Here is a 13,029-nt window from a genome sequence, read left to right as displayed (position 1 = left end):
CCGCTGCGGAGAGGCAGGGCGGGGGCTGGGAGGAGGGGGCCCTCACCTCGGCTGAAGATGACGCTCTCGTAGGGGATCTTGTTCTTGGTCTCCAGGCTGGAGCAGTTCCAGCGCTGGTCCCGGAACTGGTGCTGGCACTCGTGGATGGCGATCTGGATGCCCTGGATGGCGGAGGCTGTGACATCGGGGTTGCGCACACACACCTCCAGCTGTCGCCGCGTCAGGCCAGACAGCATCAAGCACACGGTGTTGGCGTTCAGCACCGGCTCCGATGGCAGCTTCAGGCCCAGGATTTCATTGGCGCAGGAGCTGCAAGGCAGAGAACCGGGCGCTCAGAACCCTGCTGCCCTGACCCGTGACCCCCCAGGGATCTGCGGGGGAGAAGGGGAGCTGGATGGGGGCCACCCGCAAGCCAACCCAGTGACTATGAGCTGGGTCGGGAGAGGGGCTGCCAGGGCAGGGGCTGTGGGGCTGCCTAGGAAGCCAGAGGGGAGCTGGGGAGGGGTGGAGCTGGCCGGGGCAGGGGTAAGCAGGCAGAGGCAGGACTGAAGGTGCTGGCAAGGGGTAAGATGGACTATGCCCTCAGCCAGCTGGGGGGGCTCCAGACCCGGCCCCCGGCTCGACTCCCCAGCTCTGGGATCCCCTGGGAAGAGCCTGCCTGGAGCCAACCCCTGCCCTGTTCCCAGAGAAATTAATCCACAATCAGCCGAAGAGACTCTCACAGCAGATGCTCCCCAGCTGGGCCCCCCCGCGGGAGGAGGAGGAGGGCTGGGGGCTCTGAAGGGCTGAGGCTGAGCTCTGTGGCAATGCCCCCTGGAGGTCACCCCCCACGCCGTGCCCCCGGACTGCCCAGCCATCCGTCCCGTCAGCCTGCCTCAGCCCCACAGGCCCTGTCTCTTCTGGGGATGAGGCATGGGCACAGCTCCCTTTGCAGCTGGGCTGCCATGATGCAGGCCTATTGCTGCTCCAGCCAGGTTCATGCCGCAGCCTCACCAGGGTGTCTGGGCACCGGCCAGGCCTAGGCTTGCACCTGTCCCACAGGCAGGCGCTGGGTGAGCCATGGAGTGGCTCTGGGGGAGGGGAGTGGTCTCTCACTCAGAGCTGTGCCCCCGGCACAGGGAGGTTTGGGATGCGCCAGGCTGAGGATGAATGTCCCAGGCCCTGACGAGCTTTCCCGGCTAGCAGGACGCCCCACGGGGCACAGCTGTGCCTGTGGCTCCAACCCAGAGCAGAGGGAGTGAGTCCAGGGCTGTGGGGTGCTGCTGTGGGGCGTGGGGACAGCCAGGTGCCCAGGCTCTGACCCAGGGGGGCAGTGCCAGTCTGAGCTGACAGCTGAAAGGTGACCCCAGGCTCCTTCCTGTCCCTCTACAACTGGCGAGAACATCAGAGTCAAGCCCGCAAGGGTGCCCTGCCCTGGAGACCCTCCTGGCAGGGACTCTGACTGGGCTCTCACAAAGTCCTGAAGGGGATCCTCAAGGAGCCCCTAGTGCAGCAGTTGGGAGAGGGCAAAGTCATGGATTCGCCAAGGGCAAGTCCTGCCTGGCCAGCCCGATGGCCTCCTCTGGCGCCACAACCGGCTCTGCGGCCATGGGGAAGCAGTGGATGTGATACACCCGGACACCAGCAAAGCTTCGGATATGGGCTCTCACCGCACTCTTGCCAGCAAGATACAGACACACGGATGAGATAAACGGACTGTGGGGCGGCTGGAAAGCTGGTTAGATCGCCGGGCTCAATGGATTGTGAACACTAAGCGAGGGGCAGAGGTAGGTACGTTGGAGGGTAGGGATGGGGTCCAGAGTGACCTGGATAAATTGGAGGATTGGGCCAAAAGAAATCTGATGAGGTTCAGCAAGAACAAATGCAGAGTCCTGCACCTGGGGCGGAAGAATCCCAAGCATTGGCATAGGCTGGGGCCGACTGGCAAACTGGCAGTACAGCAGAAAAGGACCTGAGGATTACAGTGGATGAGAGGCTGGATATGGGTCAACACTGTGCCCTGGTAGCCAAGAAGGGTAATGGCATATCGGGTGCATTAGGAGGAACATTTCCAGCAGAGCTGGGGAAGTGATTATGCCCCTTTATTCAGCTCTGGTGAGGCCACACCTGGAGTATTGCATCCAGTTCTGGGCCCCCCAGTATAGAAAGGATGTGGGTGCATTGGAGAGGTTCCAGCAGAGGGTAGCAAAAATGATGAAGGGGCTGGAGCACATGACTGTGAGGACAGGCTGAGGGATTTGGGCTTGTTTAGTTTGCAGAAGAGTGTGCAGGGAACGGGGAGTTGATAGCAGCCTTCAGATACCTGCAGGGGAGCTCTAAGAGGTTGGAGAGAGGCTGTTCTCAGTGGTGACAGATGGCAGAACAAGGAGCAATGGGCTGAAGTTACAGGGGGAGGTCTAGGTTGGATATTAGGGAAAACTCTTTCCCCAGGTGGATGGGGGAGCACTGGAATGCGTTGCTTAGAGAGGTGGTGGATTCTCCATCCCTAGAGGTCTTTAAGTCCCGGCTGGACAAGGTCCTGGCTGGGAGGATTTCGTTGGGTTGATCCTGCTTTGGGCAGGGGGCTGGGGTCCATGACTTGCTGAGATCCCTTCCCCCCTACGATGCCATGGTCCCAATGGGGCACCGCCAGCGAGCCAGGCTGGGACAGGGACCTCTTCCAGAGCTCTTGATTTGGGTGCAGCTTCCCCAGTCTTTCTGAGCCAGGCCTGGCACGGGGCAGGTGCCGCTCCTGCCATCCAAGGGCTCCTGAGCCGGGGCAGAGCAATCAGTGTCCAGCTTGCCTGGGGCCTCCAGCTGGGATGGGCCCTAGGAGACCCCCTGGCTCCCCTCCAGCTGAGGGCAGGCACCTGCGGGCACCGGGAGTGCCCAGGACTGGCAGCCGGCTGTGCTGGGGCAGGCCAGGGCCCTGGCTGCAGCTGTACGCCCAGCGCCTCCACTCGCCCCTCCAGCGGGCACGGTGCCAGGCCCAGCGCAGCCAATCCCGAGAGCGAGAACAGCCCCACGCCCTGACCCCCAAATCCCTCCCGGCCCTGCCAGGGCCCGAGCAAGGGAGGCAGCCCCATGGCCAGTCCCCCAGCCCGACCTCTGCCCCACCTCGCAAGGGGCAGCCGGGCTGGGCGGACGCAAAGCGCACGGAGCCGCTGCCCCCCGCCTTCCCGGCGCTGCTGCCTTAATTAACTCCCGTTCCCACGTCAGCTAATTACCTGGGAAGGGGCAGGAAAGCCCAGCCCCGACAGAGGCCGGAACAAGCCCCAGGGAAGGAGCTGCGCGGGGGGGGTTAACCCTGCCCTGCCCAAGCTCTGCAGCTGGCAACAGGGGGGCAGGGGAGGCGAACGGGGGGCGCTGGAGTCCCGGGGGTACAGGACGGCCCCCGCCCACTTCGGGGATTCGAACCCCGCGTCCCGGGGGGACCTGCCCCCCGCGCCGCGTCCTTCGGGCTGCCCCGGCCCCTGGAAGCGGTCCAGCCTCCCGGGTGCGGAGTTACCCGCCGGGCCTGCGCCCAGCTCCCCGCGCCAGGCCCCAGGGAGGTACTGGGCGGGGCCCGGGCCCTCCCCGAGCCCAGGGACCCGCAGCGCCGCACGAGCGCGGCTCCCGGGCCAGCCCTGCAGCGCCGTGCACTCCCCGGCCACCGGCCGGAGACCTGCGGGGAGCTGCGCCCTCGGGCCGCGTGTAGACGCGGCTCCGCCGCAGCCCTGGTGGGCCGATGCCCGCCTCCCCGCGGGGCGGCCCCGCAGCTCTCACCTGGGCACCCACAGGCTGAGGAGCAGCAGGGGGCAGAGCCCGGGGCGCAGCGGCGTCCGGCCCAGCTCGTCCGCGGGGGGCCCGGGGCGGCGCCAGGCTCGGGCCCGGGGGGCCGTCTGCGTGCCGGGGGGTCCCTGGGCTCCCGGCGCCGCGGCGGCTCCCCGGGCGGGCGGCCCCGGGCGGCCAGGGCCAGCGCCCCCCGGCCCGGAGCCCCGCATGGCCCGCGAGCGGCTCGGCTCGGCTCGGTCCTCCTCTCCTCTCACTCCGACTCCATCGGCGCGTCCCCGGAGCTGGGCGCACGCGGAGCCCCGGCTGCTGCCCTGCGGCGGCTCCCGGCTCGGCTCGTTCGGGGGCTGCGGCGGCGGCTCTGCCCGGACTCGCGCCGCACGCGGAGTTCCTGGGAGCCCGAGTCCCGGCACGTCCGGAGCCGGAGCACGGGGTAGAGGGCGGCGGCGGCAGCGAGGCTGGCGGGGAGCGGGGCACACGCGGCCCGGCGGGCGGGGCGGCTGGGCGGGGGCGTATAGGTGGGTGTGCGCGGCTGGGCGTGTGCAGATGGATGGTGTAAGGGGTAGGTAGCTGTAAGCCCGGGGATATATGGGATGTGCACGGATGGGTGTGCACAGACAGAGCTGTGCATCACGTGTGCAAGGATGTGAGTGCACAAACATGGAGTTATGCACTGTGTGTGAGGATATGTGTGCACATTTGTGGGTGCAAGGTACGTGTGTGCACAGACAGACAGACACAGAGCTGTGCATCACGTGTGCAAGGATGTGAGTGCCCAAACATGGCGTTGTGTACTGTGAGAAGATGTGTGCGCACATCTCTGTGTGCAAGGTATGTATGTAGAGACACACAGAGGTGTGCACCACGTGTGCAAGGTTGTGAGTGTAGAAACATGGGGTTGTGCACTGTGTGAGGGGGTGGGTGTGCCCATCTGTGTGTGCCAGGCCGTATGGAGGTGTGCATTGTGTGTGCAAGGTGTGTGCACAGACAGAGCTGTGCATCATGTGTGCAAGGATGTGAGTGCACGAGCATGGAGTTGTGCACTGTGGGTGAGGGTGTGTGTGTACGTCTGTGTGCAAGGCCATATGGAGGTGTACAAGGCTGTGTGTGCACTAATTTACAGAGCTGTGCATGTGTGTAGGAATGGATATGTACACATGGATATGTGGGAGTACACAGTTGTCCGCTATGCATGGATGGGTGTGCGTCAGTATACAGGGGTCTGCATCTGTGTGCGAGCGCATGGATATCCAGTGATTTGGTCTCTGTGCACATGGATGTGAGCGCCTGCCCAGACACGTGGGGAGAGTGGCTTTGTGTGCGTGGGCACATGGGGCTGGGCATTGGTGTGAGTGTGCATGCATCCAAAGGGGTGTGCAGGGATGAGTGTGCATGTACGTGTGCAATGTGTAAGCATGTGCTTGTAGGGGGATGTGTGGGTAAATCCCTTAGGCATGTGGCTGTGCTAGTGGAGAGTGTGGGGGGGTGCCAGTAAGTGGTGTGTGTAAATCCCCTAGGGCCAGTGGTTCCCAAACTTTTCAGCATCACCCCCCTCTTTTGATTTTTGAGTAACCCTCACACCCCTGCCTCCTCTTTACCATCATCCAACCCACTTTTAACAAGAAATTCAAACTGTAATTTAAAATAAACACAAAAAACTTGATATTAAAATGTTATTTAAAATGAAAAATAAGCACAAATAGTTTTTCTTGGCTGCTTCTGGGTACCTGGTGTAGCCCCAGCTGGCCAGCTGCCTGAGCCCCATGCCAACTGCCAGGGCTGCCTGCGACAGCTGCCCGCCTGCCCCAGACCTGTGCTGCCAGAGCCACCCGCCTGAGCCCCAAACCACCAGGGCCAGCCACCTGCCCGCCTGCCAGCTGCTGGGGCCAGCCACCTACCCACCCACCTGAGCCCCACGCTGCTGGGGCCAGCCACCCAAGCCCCATGAATTCTGCAAGCCAGCTGGCCTCCTAAGCCCCATGAGCTGCCCGCCCGAGCCCCTCCCCTCTCACAAAGCCAGGCACCACCAGCCCCACTTCTAAGCCCATCCTCCTCCCCTGCCACCATCCCACGCTCACCTTTGCTTGAGGGTCCTCGCCGGCTGCCTGCTTTTTATAGCAGCTGTGCCGGGTCAATCAACATAAAATGGCAGGGGCTGAGACCCAGAAGCAAAGGATGAGGGGAAAGATGGGGGGGGGCTGGGTTGCCTCACCCCCCCCCGGAATTTCTTCATGCCCCCCAGTTTGGGAAACCATGCCTGAGGCGCAGGGTTGTGCTGGTGACAAGTGGGGGAGGTGTCAGTATGCGAGGGGTGCTTGTAGGGTGTGCGTAAATCCCTGAGGCGTGTGGCTGTGCTGGTGGCAAGTGTGCAGGCATGTCAGTATGTGGGGGTGCTTGTAGGGTGTGTGTGTAAATCTCCGAGGTGTGAGGCTGTGTTGATGATGATGAGTGTGCGGGAGTGTCAGTGTGCGGGGGGTGCTTGTAGGGAGGGTGTAAATCCCCAAGGCGTGTGGCTGTGCTGGTGGCGAGTGTGCAGGAGTGTCAGTGTGTGGGGGTGCTTCTAGGGGGTGTGTAAATCCCCAAGGCATGTGGTTGTGCTGGTGGCGAGTGTGCAGGAGTGTCAGTGTGTGTGGGGTGCTTGTAGGGTGTGTGTGTAAATCCCCGAGGCATGTGGCTGTGCTGGTGGTGAGTGTCAGTGTGCGGGGGGTGCTTGTAGGGGATGTGTGTAAATCCCCGAGGCATGTGGCTGTGCTGGTGGTGAGTGTCAGTGTGCGGGGGGTGCTTGTAGGGGGTGTGTGTAAATCCCTGAGGCATGTGGCTGTGCTGGTGGTGAGTGTCAGTGTGCGGGGGGTGCTTGTAGGGGGTGTGTGTAAATCCCTGAGGCATGTGGCTGTGCTGGTGGTGAGTGTCAGTGTGTGTGGGGTGCTTGTAGGGTGTGTGTGTAAATCCCCGAGGCATGTGGCTGTGCTGGTGGTGAGTGTACGGGAGTGTCAGCGTGCAGGGGGTGCTTGTAGGGGATGTGTGTAAATCCCCGAGGCATGTGGCTGTGCTGGTGGTGAGTGTCAGTGTGTGGGGGGTGCTTGTAGGGGGTGTGTGTAAATCCCCAAGGCGTGTGGCTGTGCTGGTGGCAAGTGTGCAGGAGTGTCAGTGTGCGGGGGGTGCTTGTAGGGGGTGGGTGTAAATCATCGAGGTGTATGGCTGTGCTGGTGATGAGTGTGCGGGAGTGTCAGTGTGTGTGGGGTGCTTGTAGGGGGTGTGTGTAAATCCTTGAGGCATGTGGCTGTGCTGGTGGCGAGTGTGCAGGAGGTGTGGCTGCTCGTGCGTACGTTGGCTGGAGGAGGGGTGCATGGGTGATGAACCAGGTTCACTGCATTTTGCCATGTGCTGAGGAGCTATCCAGGTTCTCACATCACCATGCCCCGGCTGAGCGTCCCTACGGCCTTGGATCCAGTAAGGGAGTGAGAGGCGGCCGCCTGTCTCCAGGGTCAATCTGATGCAGGGCCCTGGCCTTGTGTCCTACTCCCCCACCCTGCCCTTTCCATAGTACGCAGCCTGCCCCACGCCCCCATTTCGCGGGGTTCCTGGCTCCTCATGGGCTTTCAGCAGGTGTCTTAGTCACAAGACATCCCTGCATCAACACCGCCGAGTGCTGGAGCCCACCCAGGGCTTGTTCCCAGGCACCCGATGTGGCTATACATACCATGCCTGCAGCGTCATGGGGGCTACTTTAGCTACAGCTCATCAGGAGAGAGATCTTGGAGTCAGCGAGGCTCATTCTCTGAAAACATCCCCGCCGTGTGCAGCGGCAGGCAGAAAAGCAAACAGGTTGGGATCATTAGAAAAGGGATAGAGAATAAGACGGAGACTATCTTATTGCCCTTGTATAAAACCACGGTACGCCCACCTCTTGAGTACTGCGTCCAGATGTGGTCTCCTCATCTCAGAAAAGTCATGTTGGCGTTAGAAACGGTTCAGAAAAGGGCGACTAAAATGCCGAGGGGTTGGAACGGGCGTCATATGAAGAGAGATTAGAGACGAGGACTTTTCAGCTTAGAAAAGAGGAGACTAAAGCCGGGGGTATGATAGAGGCGTATGAAGTTACGAGGGGTGAGGAGAAAGTGAACAAGGAAAAGTTATTTACTTGTGCCCAGAATATCAGAACTAGAGGTCACCAAGAGACATTAATGAGCATCAGGTTTAACACAAATACAAGGAAGTTCTTCTGCACTCAGCGCACAGCCGACCTGTGGAACTCCTCGCCACAGGAGGCTGGGGAGGCCAGGGCTGGAACAGGGTTTAGAAAGAGCTAGATCAGTGGGTGGAGGTGAGGTCCATTAATGGCTGTTAGCCGGGCTGGGGAGGAATGGTGTCCCTGGCCTCTGTTTGTCACAAGCTGGAGACGGATGGCAGGAGAGAGATCACTTGATCGATACGTGTTCTGTTCACTCCCTCTGGGGCGCCTGGCACTGGCCACTGTCGGCAGACAGGACACTGGGCTGGATGGACCTTCGGTCTGGCCCAGTGTGGCCGTTCCTACGTTCTCATGCCTCCCTTGGCGGGCGAGGGCTGGCTGGGACACAGTGCCTGGCCCGTCCCAGCAGCTCGCAAGGCCCACTGCTGCACACCTGAGTCAGGCCAAGGATCCCTGTGGGAATAGCCTCCAAAGCAGGGAGCCCTGCAGCTTGTGTGCACCCCTCTATACGGTGTTATCCCCTGTCCCTGCAGGGCCCAGCGCCCACCAGGCCTGAGCCTGTAGCGCAGCAGCAGCCACTTACCCCAAGCTGGCTTTACCTTGCCCCACATCCTGGCCCATGCCCACGGCCTCCTGAGGCTGCTGCTCTAAGCCAGCCCCCCAGAGGCATTTCAAGCACCAGCAGAGGCAGCTGCACGCTCCCCCGGCCCCCCACCTGGTCAGCCAGGGGGCAGCTGCAGGCAGCCCCAGGACCCAGGCTCCTGCTGGGAAGTTCTGACTGGCCAGGACGATCCCACCGTGCAACGCTCCCTTGGTGCCGGAAAGGCAGCCTGGCCAGTCGGAGGGGTTGCTGCCGAAGGCAGGTGAGTGCAGGACTCCGGGGTTCTTTTCCCTGCCCTGCCACTGGCACTTCCTGCTGCAGCCCTGGCCACAGCCATGGCCACACTCCTCCCGGCTCCGAGGACGACAGCAGGAGAGGAAACTTGACCGGGGATGAGGGCTGGCGCTAAGGGAGCTGCTCCTCCAGCTGGCAGCAGTAGCAGACTCCTGTTCTCGAAAGGGATCAGCCACCAGGAGGTGACAAAGACTGACGCTCCCGAGTGTGGCCACAAGAACTGCAGGCGGGAGGGAAGCGGCTTAGCCTGGCCCGAGCCCAGCTGGCGGGCCAGCAGGACTGCCGCTCTGGAGGGCAGAGCAGGGGGGAGTTGGAGCAGGGAACCATGCCCGGGGGCGGGGGGCAGCTGTTCTCTGGAGGGGGGTGGGACTAGGGACACACCCCCAGGCAAGGGCTGGGCCCCTGCTCAGAGCAGTTCACTCCCACCTGCACAGAGCACAGGTGACGCGCTGGGGCAAGTAGCCCAGCCCTGGTCCCTGGCGATGCCCTGGGGGGCCTAACAGGTCTCCTGCATCTCTCACCGGCGCAGCCCGGCCCATTGACTCAGCCAGGCCGACCCAGTCCGGTGGCCTCGCCAGCCAGCGGCTGCTCTGAGGCTCTGCGTGGTGCTGCATTCCTGGGGAGCTCCTCCACCCTTCCCAGCGACACGCCCTCCCCGGCTTGCCTGGGTGGGGCTGGCAGCGCCCGCCGCCTGCAGCTTCAAACGCCTGGCATGGGTGTGGGCAAACGCCTGCCGGAGCCGCGGCCACCACCTCTGGGGCTGCCGCCTGACACGCCAGATGCTTGGGAGCCCGCAGGACTGGGGCCAGGCTAGTTCCAGCACCAGCTTTGCTTGGGAGCTGCTGGGCCGAGCAGGGAGCCACAGGCACCTCCCCAGGCCTCCAGAAGGGCTCTGGGGGCTTCCCATCCCTGACACTGGCTCAGCCCCGGGGTCCTTCTGGCAGGACCAGCGCTGACCCAAGCTGCCCTGTGGTGCATGTCCCAGCCCTCCTCTGCAGGATATTGGCTGGCAGCTGCACTCAGGGAGCCTTGCCTGGAGTGACACTGGGCGCTGGGGGTGCCAGCTGCAGGGAGAAGCTTTCTGCTCGACACCCTGGAGGTTCTGGACCCATGGCTGTGGGGCGCCTGGGATGGCCAGGAGACAAGTTCCCTGCCTGGGCATCTTTGAGCCCCTGTTCTCATCCCACGCCCTCAGCACCACAGCGAGATGCCTTGGTCCTGGGCCACTCAGCGACACAACCCTGCCTGTCTCTGAAGGGCCAAAGACTGGCACATAAATGAACTAGGGAGATGAGGTCACAGGCAGGCAAGGGGTTTATGGGGCCTAGGACCAGAGCAAGTGGGGGCCTCTCGCCCCCACCCCTGCACCGTTCTCCACACTGCTGCTGCCAGGGAATTAGGGTCGGGGCTCTGGGGTTTCCCCTGCTCCCTGGCAGGAGCACTGGGTGGGTGGAGCAGGTCGGGGCAGTTGGTGCCCATTTTGCTGGGGGTCCCCTAATTACCAGGGGGTCCTGGGTGTGGGCCCCATCAGCCAATAGCTGTAATAACTAAACCAGGGCTCAGCGACTTTCCTCAGCACAGGCCGGAACGGGACCTTTGCAGCTCGCTGCACGGGCTGAGCACCGGTGACACTTCTAAAGTCACCAACAGCCCTGCTCACAGCGGCGTCTTTAACAACCCTGTGACGAGGCAGAGCCGTACCGGTCAGCCAGGGGCAGCAGCATCGGCTGGGCTGCTGTTAATCCACAGGGCCCTGGCTCTGACCAAGCTCCCGGCTGCGTGGGAGATGGGGGGGCTGAGCTCCCACCTTGCGTGTGGAAGGAAATCAGGTCATGCGCTGGGGGGCTGCTGACCCCTGGACTCGAAGGTGGGTGACAGCTGGTTAAGGGGTCGTGCGCAATGGCTCTCGACAGGTGGGGAGGGGTAGCCGGTGGGGTTCTGCAGGGGTCACTCCTGGGCTGGAGCAGTCCCATATGTTTGTAAAGTTGGGGACAATGGAGTAGCCAGAACCTGCAAAAGCTGTGGGGGGTGAGGTTGGGGGCAGAGGGAGCTGCAGGCACTTGGAAGTCCAGGGTTAAAATCTGGAACTGTGTGTCACTAAAACGTATTAGACCATAACATAGGAACAGCCACACTGGGTCAGCGCAAAGGTCCATCCAGCCCAGCGTCCTGTCTGCTGACGGTGGCCAGTGCCAGGCGCCCCAGAGAGAGTGAACAGAACACGTATCGATCAAGTGATCTCTCTCCTGCCATTCATCTCCAGCTTGTGACAAACAGGCCAGGGTCACCATTCCTCCCCAGCCCGGCTAACAGCCATTAAGGGACCTCACCTCCACCCACAGATCTAGCTCTTTTTAAACCCTGTTCCAGCCCTGGCCTCCCCAGCCTCCTGTGGCGAGGAGTTCCACGGGTCGGCTGTGCGCTGGGTGAAGAACTTCCTTGTATTTGTGTTAAACCTGCTGCCCATTAATGTCACTTGGGCTACGTCTACACGTGAAGCCTACATCGAAGTAGCCTATTTCGATGTGGCGACATCGAAATAGGCTATTTCGATGAATAACGTCTACACGTCCTCCAGGGCTGGCAACGTCGATGTTCAACATCGATGTTGCGCAGCACCACATCGAAATAGGCGCAGCGAGGGAAGGTCTACACGCCACAGTAGCACACATCGAAATAAGGGTGCCAGGCACAGCTGCAGACAGGGTCACAGGGCGGACTCAACAGCCAGCCGCTCCCTTAAAGGGCCCCTCCCAGACACACTTGCACTAAACACCACAAGATCCACAGAGCCGACAACGAGTTGCAGACCCTGTGCATGCAGCATGAATCCCCTGCTGCAGCAGCAGCAGCCAGAAGCCCTGGGCTAAGGGCTGCTGCACACGGTGACCATAGAGCCCCGCACGGGCTGGAGAGGCAGCGTCTCTCAACCCCCCAGCTGATGGCTGCCATGGAGGATCCCACAATTTCGACGTTGCGGGACGCGGATCGTCTACACGGTCCCTACTTCGACGTTGAACGTCGAAGTAGGGTGCTATTCCGATCCCCTCATGAGGTTAGCGACTTCGACGTCTCGCCGCCTAACGTCGAAGTTAACTTCGAAATAACGCCCAACGCGTGTAGCCACGACGGGCGCTATTTCGAAGTTAGTGCCGCTACTTCGAAGTAGCGTGCACGTGTAGACACAGCTTTGGTGTCCTCTAGTTCTGATATTCTGGGAACAAGTAAATAACTTTTCCTTATTCACCCTCTCCACGCAGCTCATCATTTTACAGACCTCTACCTTAATCCCCCTCTGTCTCCTCTTTCCTAAGCTGAAAAGTCCCAGTCTGTTTAACCTCTCCTCATACAGGACCCGTTGCAAACCCCTCGTCATTTTCGTGCCCTTTTCTGAACCTTTTCTAATATTGAATTGGAATTTGATTCATTCCAGAACCGCTCTGGATTCAGCTGGGTGAAATGGAGAGAGAGCGACGCACAGCCCTGCCGGGGCAACTCAACCGCACCAGCACAAAGGGGGACTGGCTGGCTCGGTGGCCACGCTGCTGAGAAGGATCTAGGGGGGTTACAGGGTTCCCTGTAAGCTGAGCACCCAGGAGAGGTGGGGTGCTGCCCAGCTGACTGGCAGAGTTCCCACGGCCACCCACAGAACATTTATTCCACCCATGGATGGAAAAAATTAGAGGGCCCCAGTTAGCGGGGATCACAGATTGGCTACACGTCCACTGTGTGTACAGCTCCTCTCATCTGCGGGGGATTAGACACGGGAAGGAGCTGCCCAGCACCGGTGAGGCCTTCACTGGCCTTCTGGGTGCTCACGCCAGGCAAGATGTGAGCAAGTTGGAGGATCCAGGGGAGAGCAGCCAAAGCTGGCTGAGCTTTAGAGCCCAGCCCTGTGGGGAAGGGCCCTGCTGGGACCTGGGTGCTCTGCCCGCAGCTGGGACAGGCTGGTCGCAAGAGGCACCCGACCCACTGTCATCAGTGTCGCCCAGAGGCGGGACAAGCTGCAGAGGAGCTTTAGGTCTGAGCTTGGGGAAACTGGTTGGATATTAGGAAAAACTACTTCCCCAGGAGGGAGGTGAAGCACTGGAATGTGTTGCCTGGAGAGGTGGTGGATTCTCTATCCCTTGAGGTTTTTAAGTCCCGGCTGGACAAGGTCCTGGCTGGGATGACTTAGTGGGGTTGATCCTGC

At 61.5% G+C, this 13,029-nt stretch overlaps 1 protein-coding gene across 1 annotated transcript in view; it reads right to left on the bottom strand.

Moving 5' to 3' along the window:
- Nucleotides 1-3,962, bottom strand: part of WNT10A (Wnt family member 10A) — a 41,927-nt gene extending 37,965 nt beyond the window's left edge. Inside the window, exons 1-2 of the mRNA XM_075001043.1 lie at nt 3,745-3,962; nt 47-309 (exon numbers count right to left, since the gene is read on the bottom strand). Coding sequence (XP_074857144.1) covers nt 47-309; nt 3,745-3,962 — 481 coding nt within the window. The remainder of the gene's footprint in view (nt 1-46; nt 310-3,744) is intronic.
- Nucleotides 3,963-13,029: the final 9,067 nt, after the last annotated feature.

This window comes from Carettochelys insculpta, chromosome 8 (genome assembly GCF_033958435.1).
Source record: "Carettochelys insculpta isolate YL-2023 chromosome 8, ASM3395843v1, whole genome shotgun sequence".
In the NCBI taxonomy this organism is placed as follows: domain Eukaryota; kingdom Metazoa; phylum Chordata; order Testudines; family Carettochelyidae; genus Carettochelys; species Carettochelys insculpta.
This window is presented reverse-complemented; position numbering and strand designations above follow the sequence as displayed.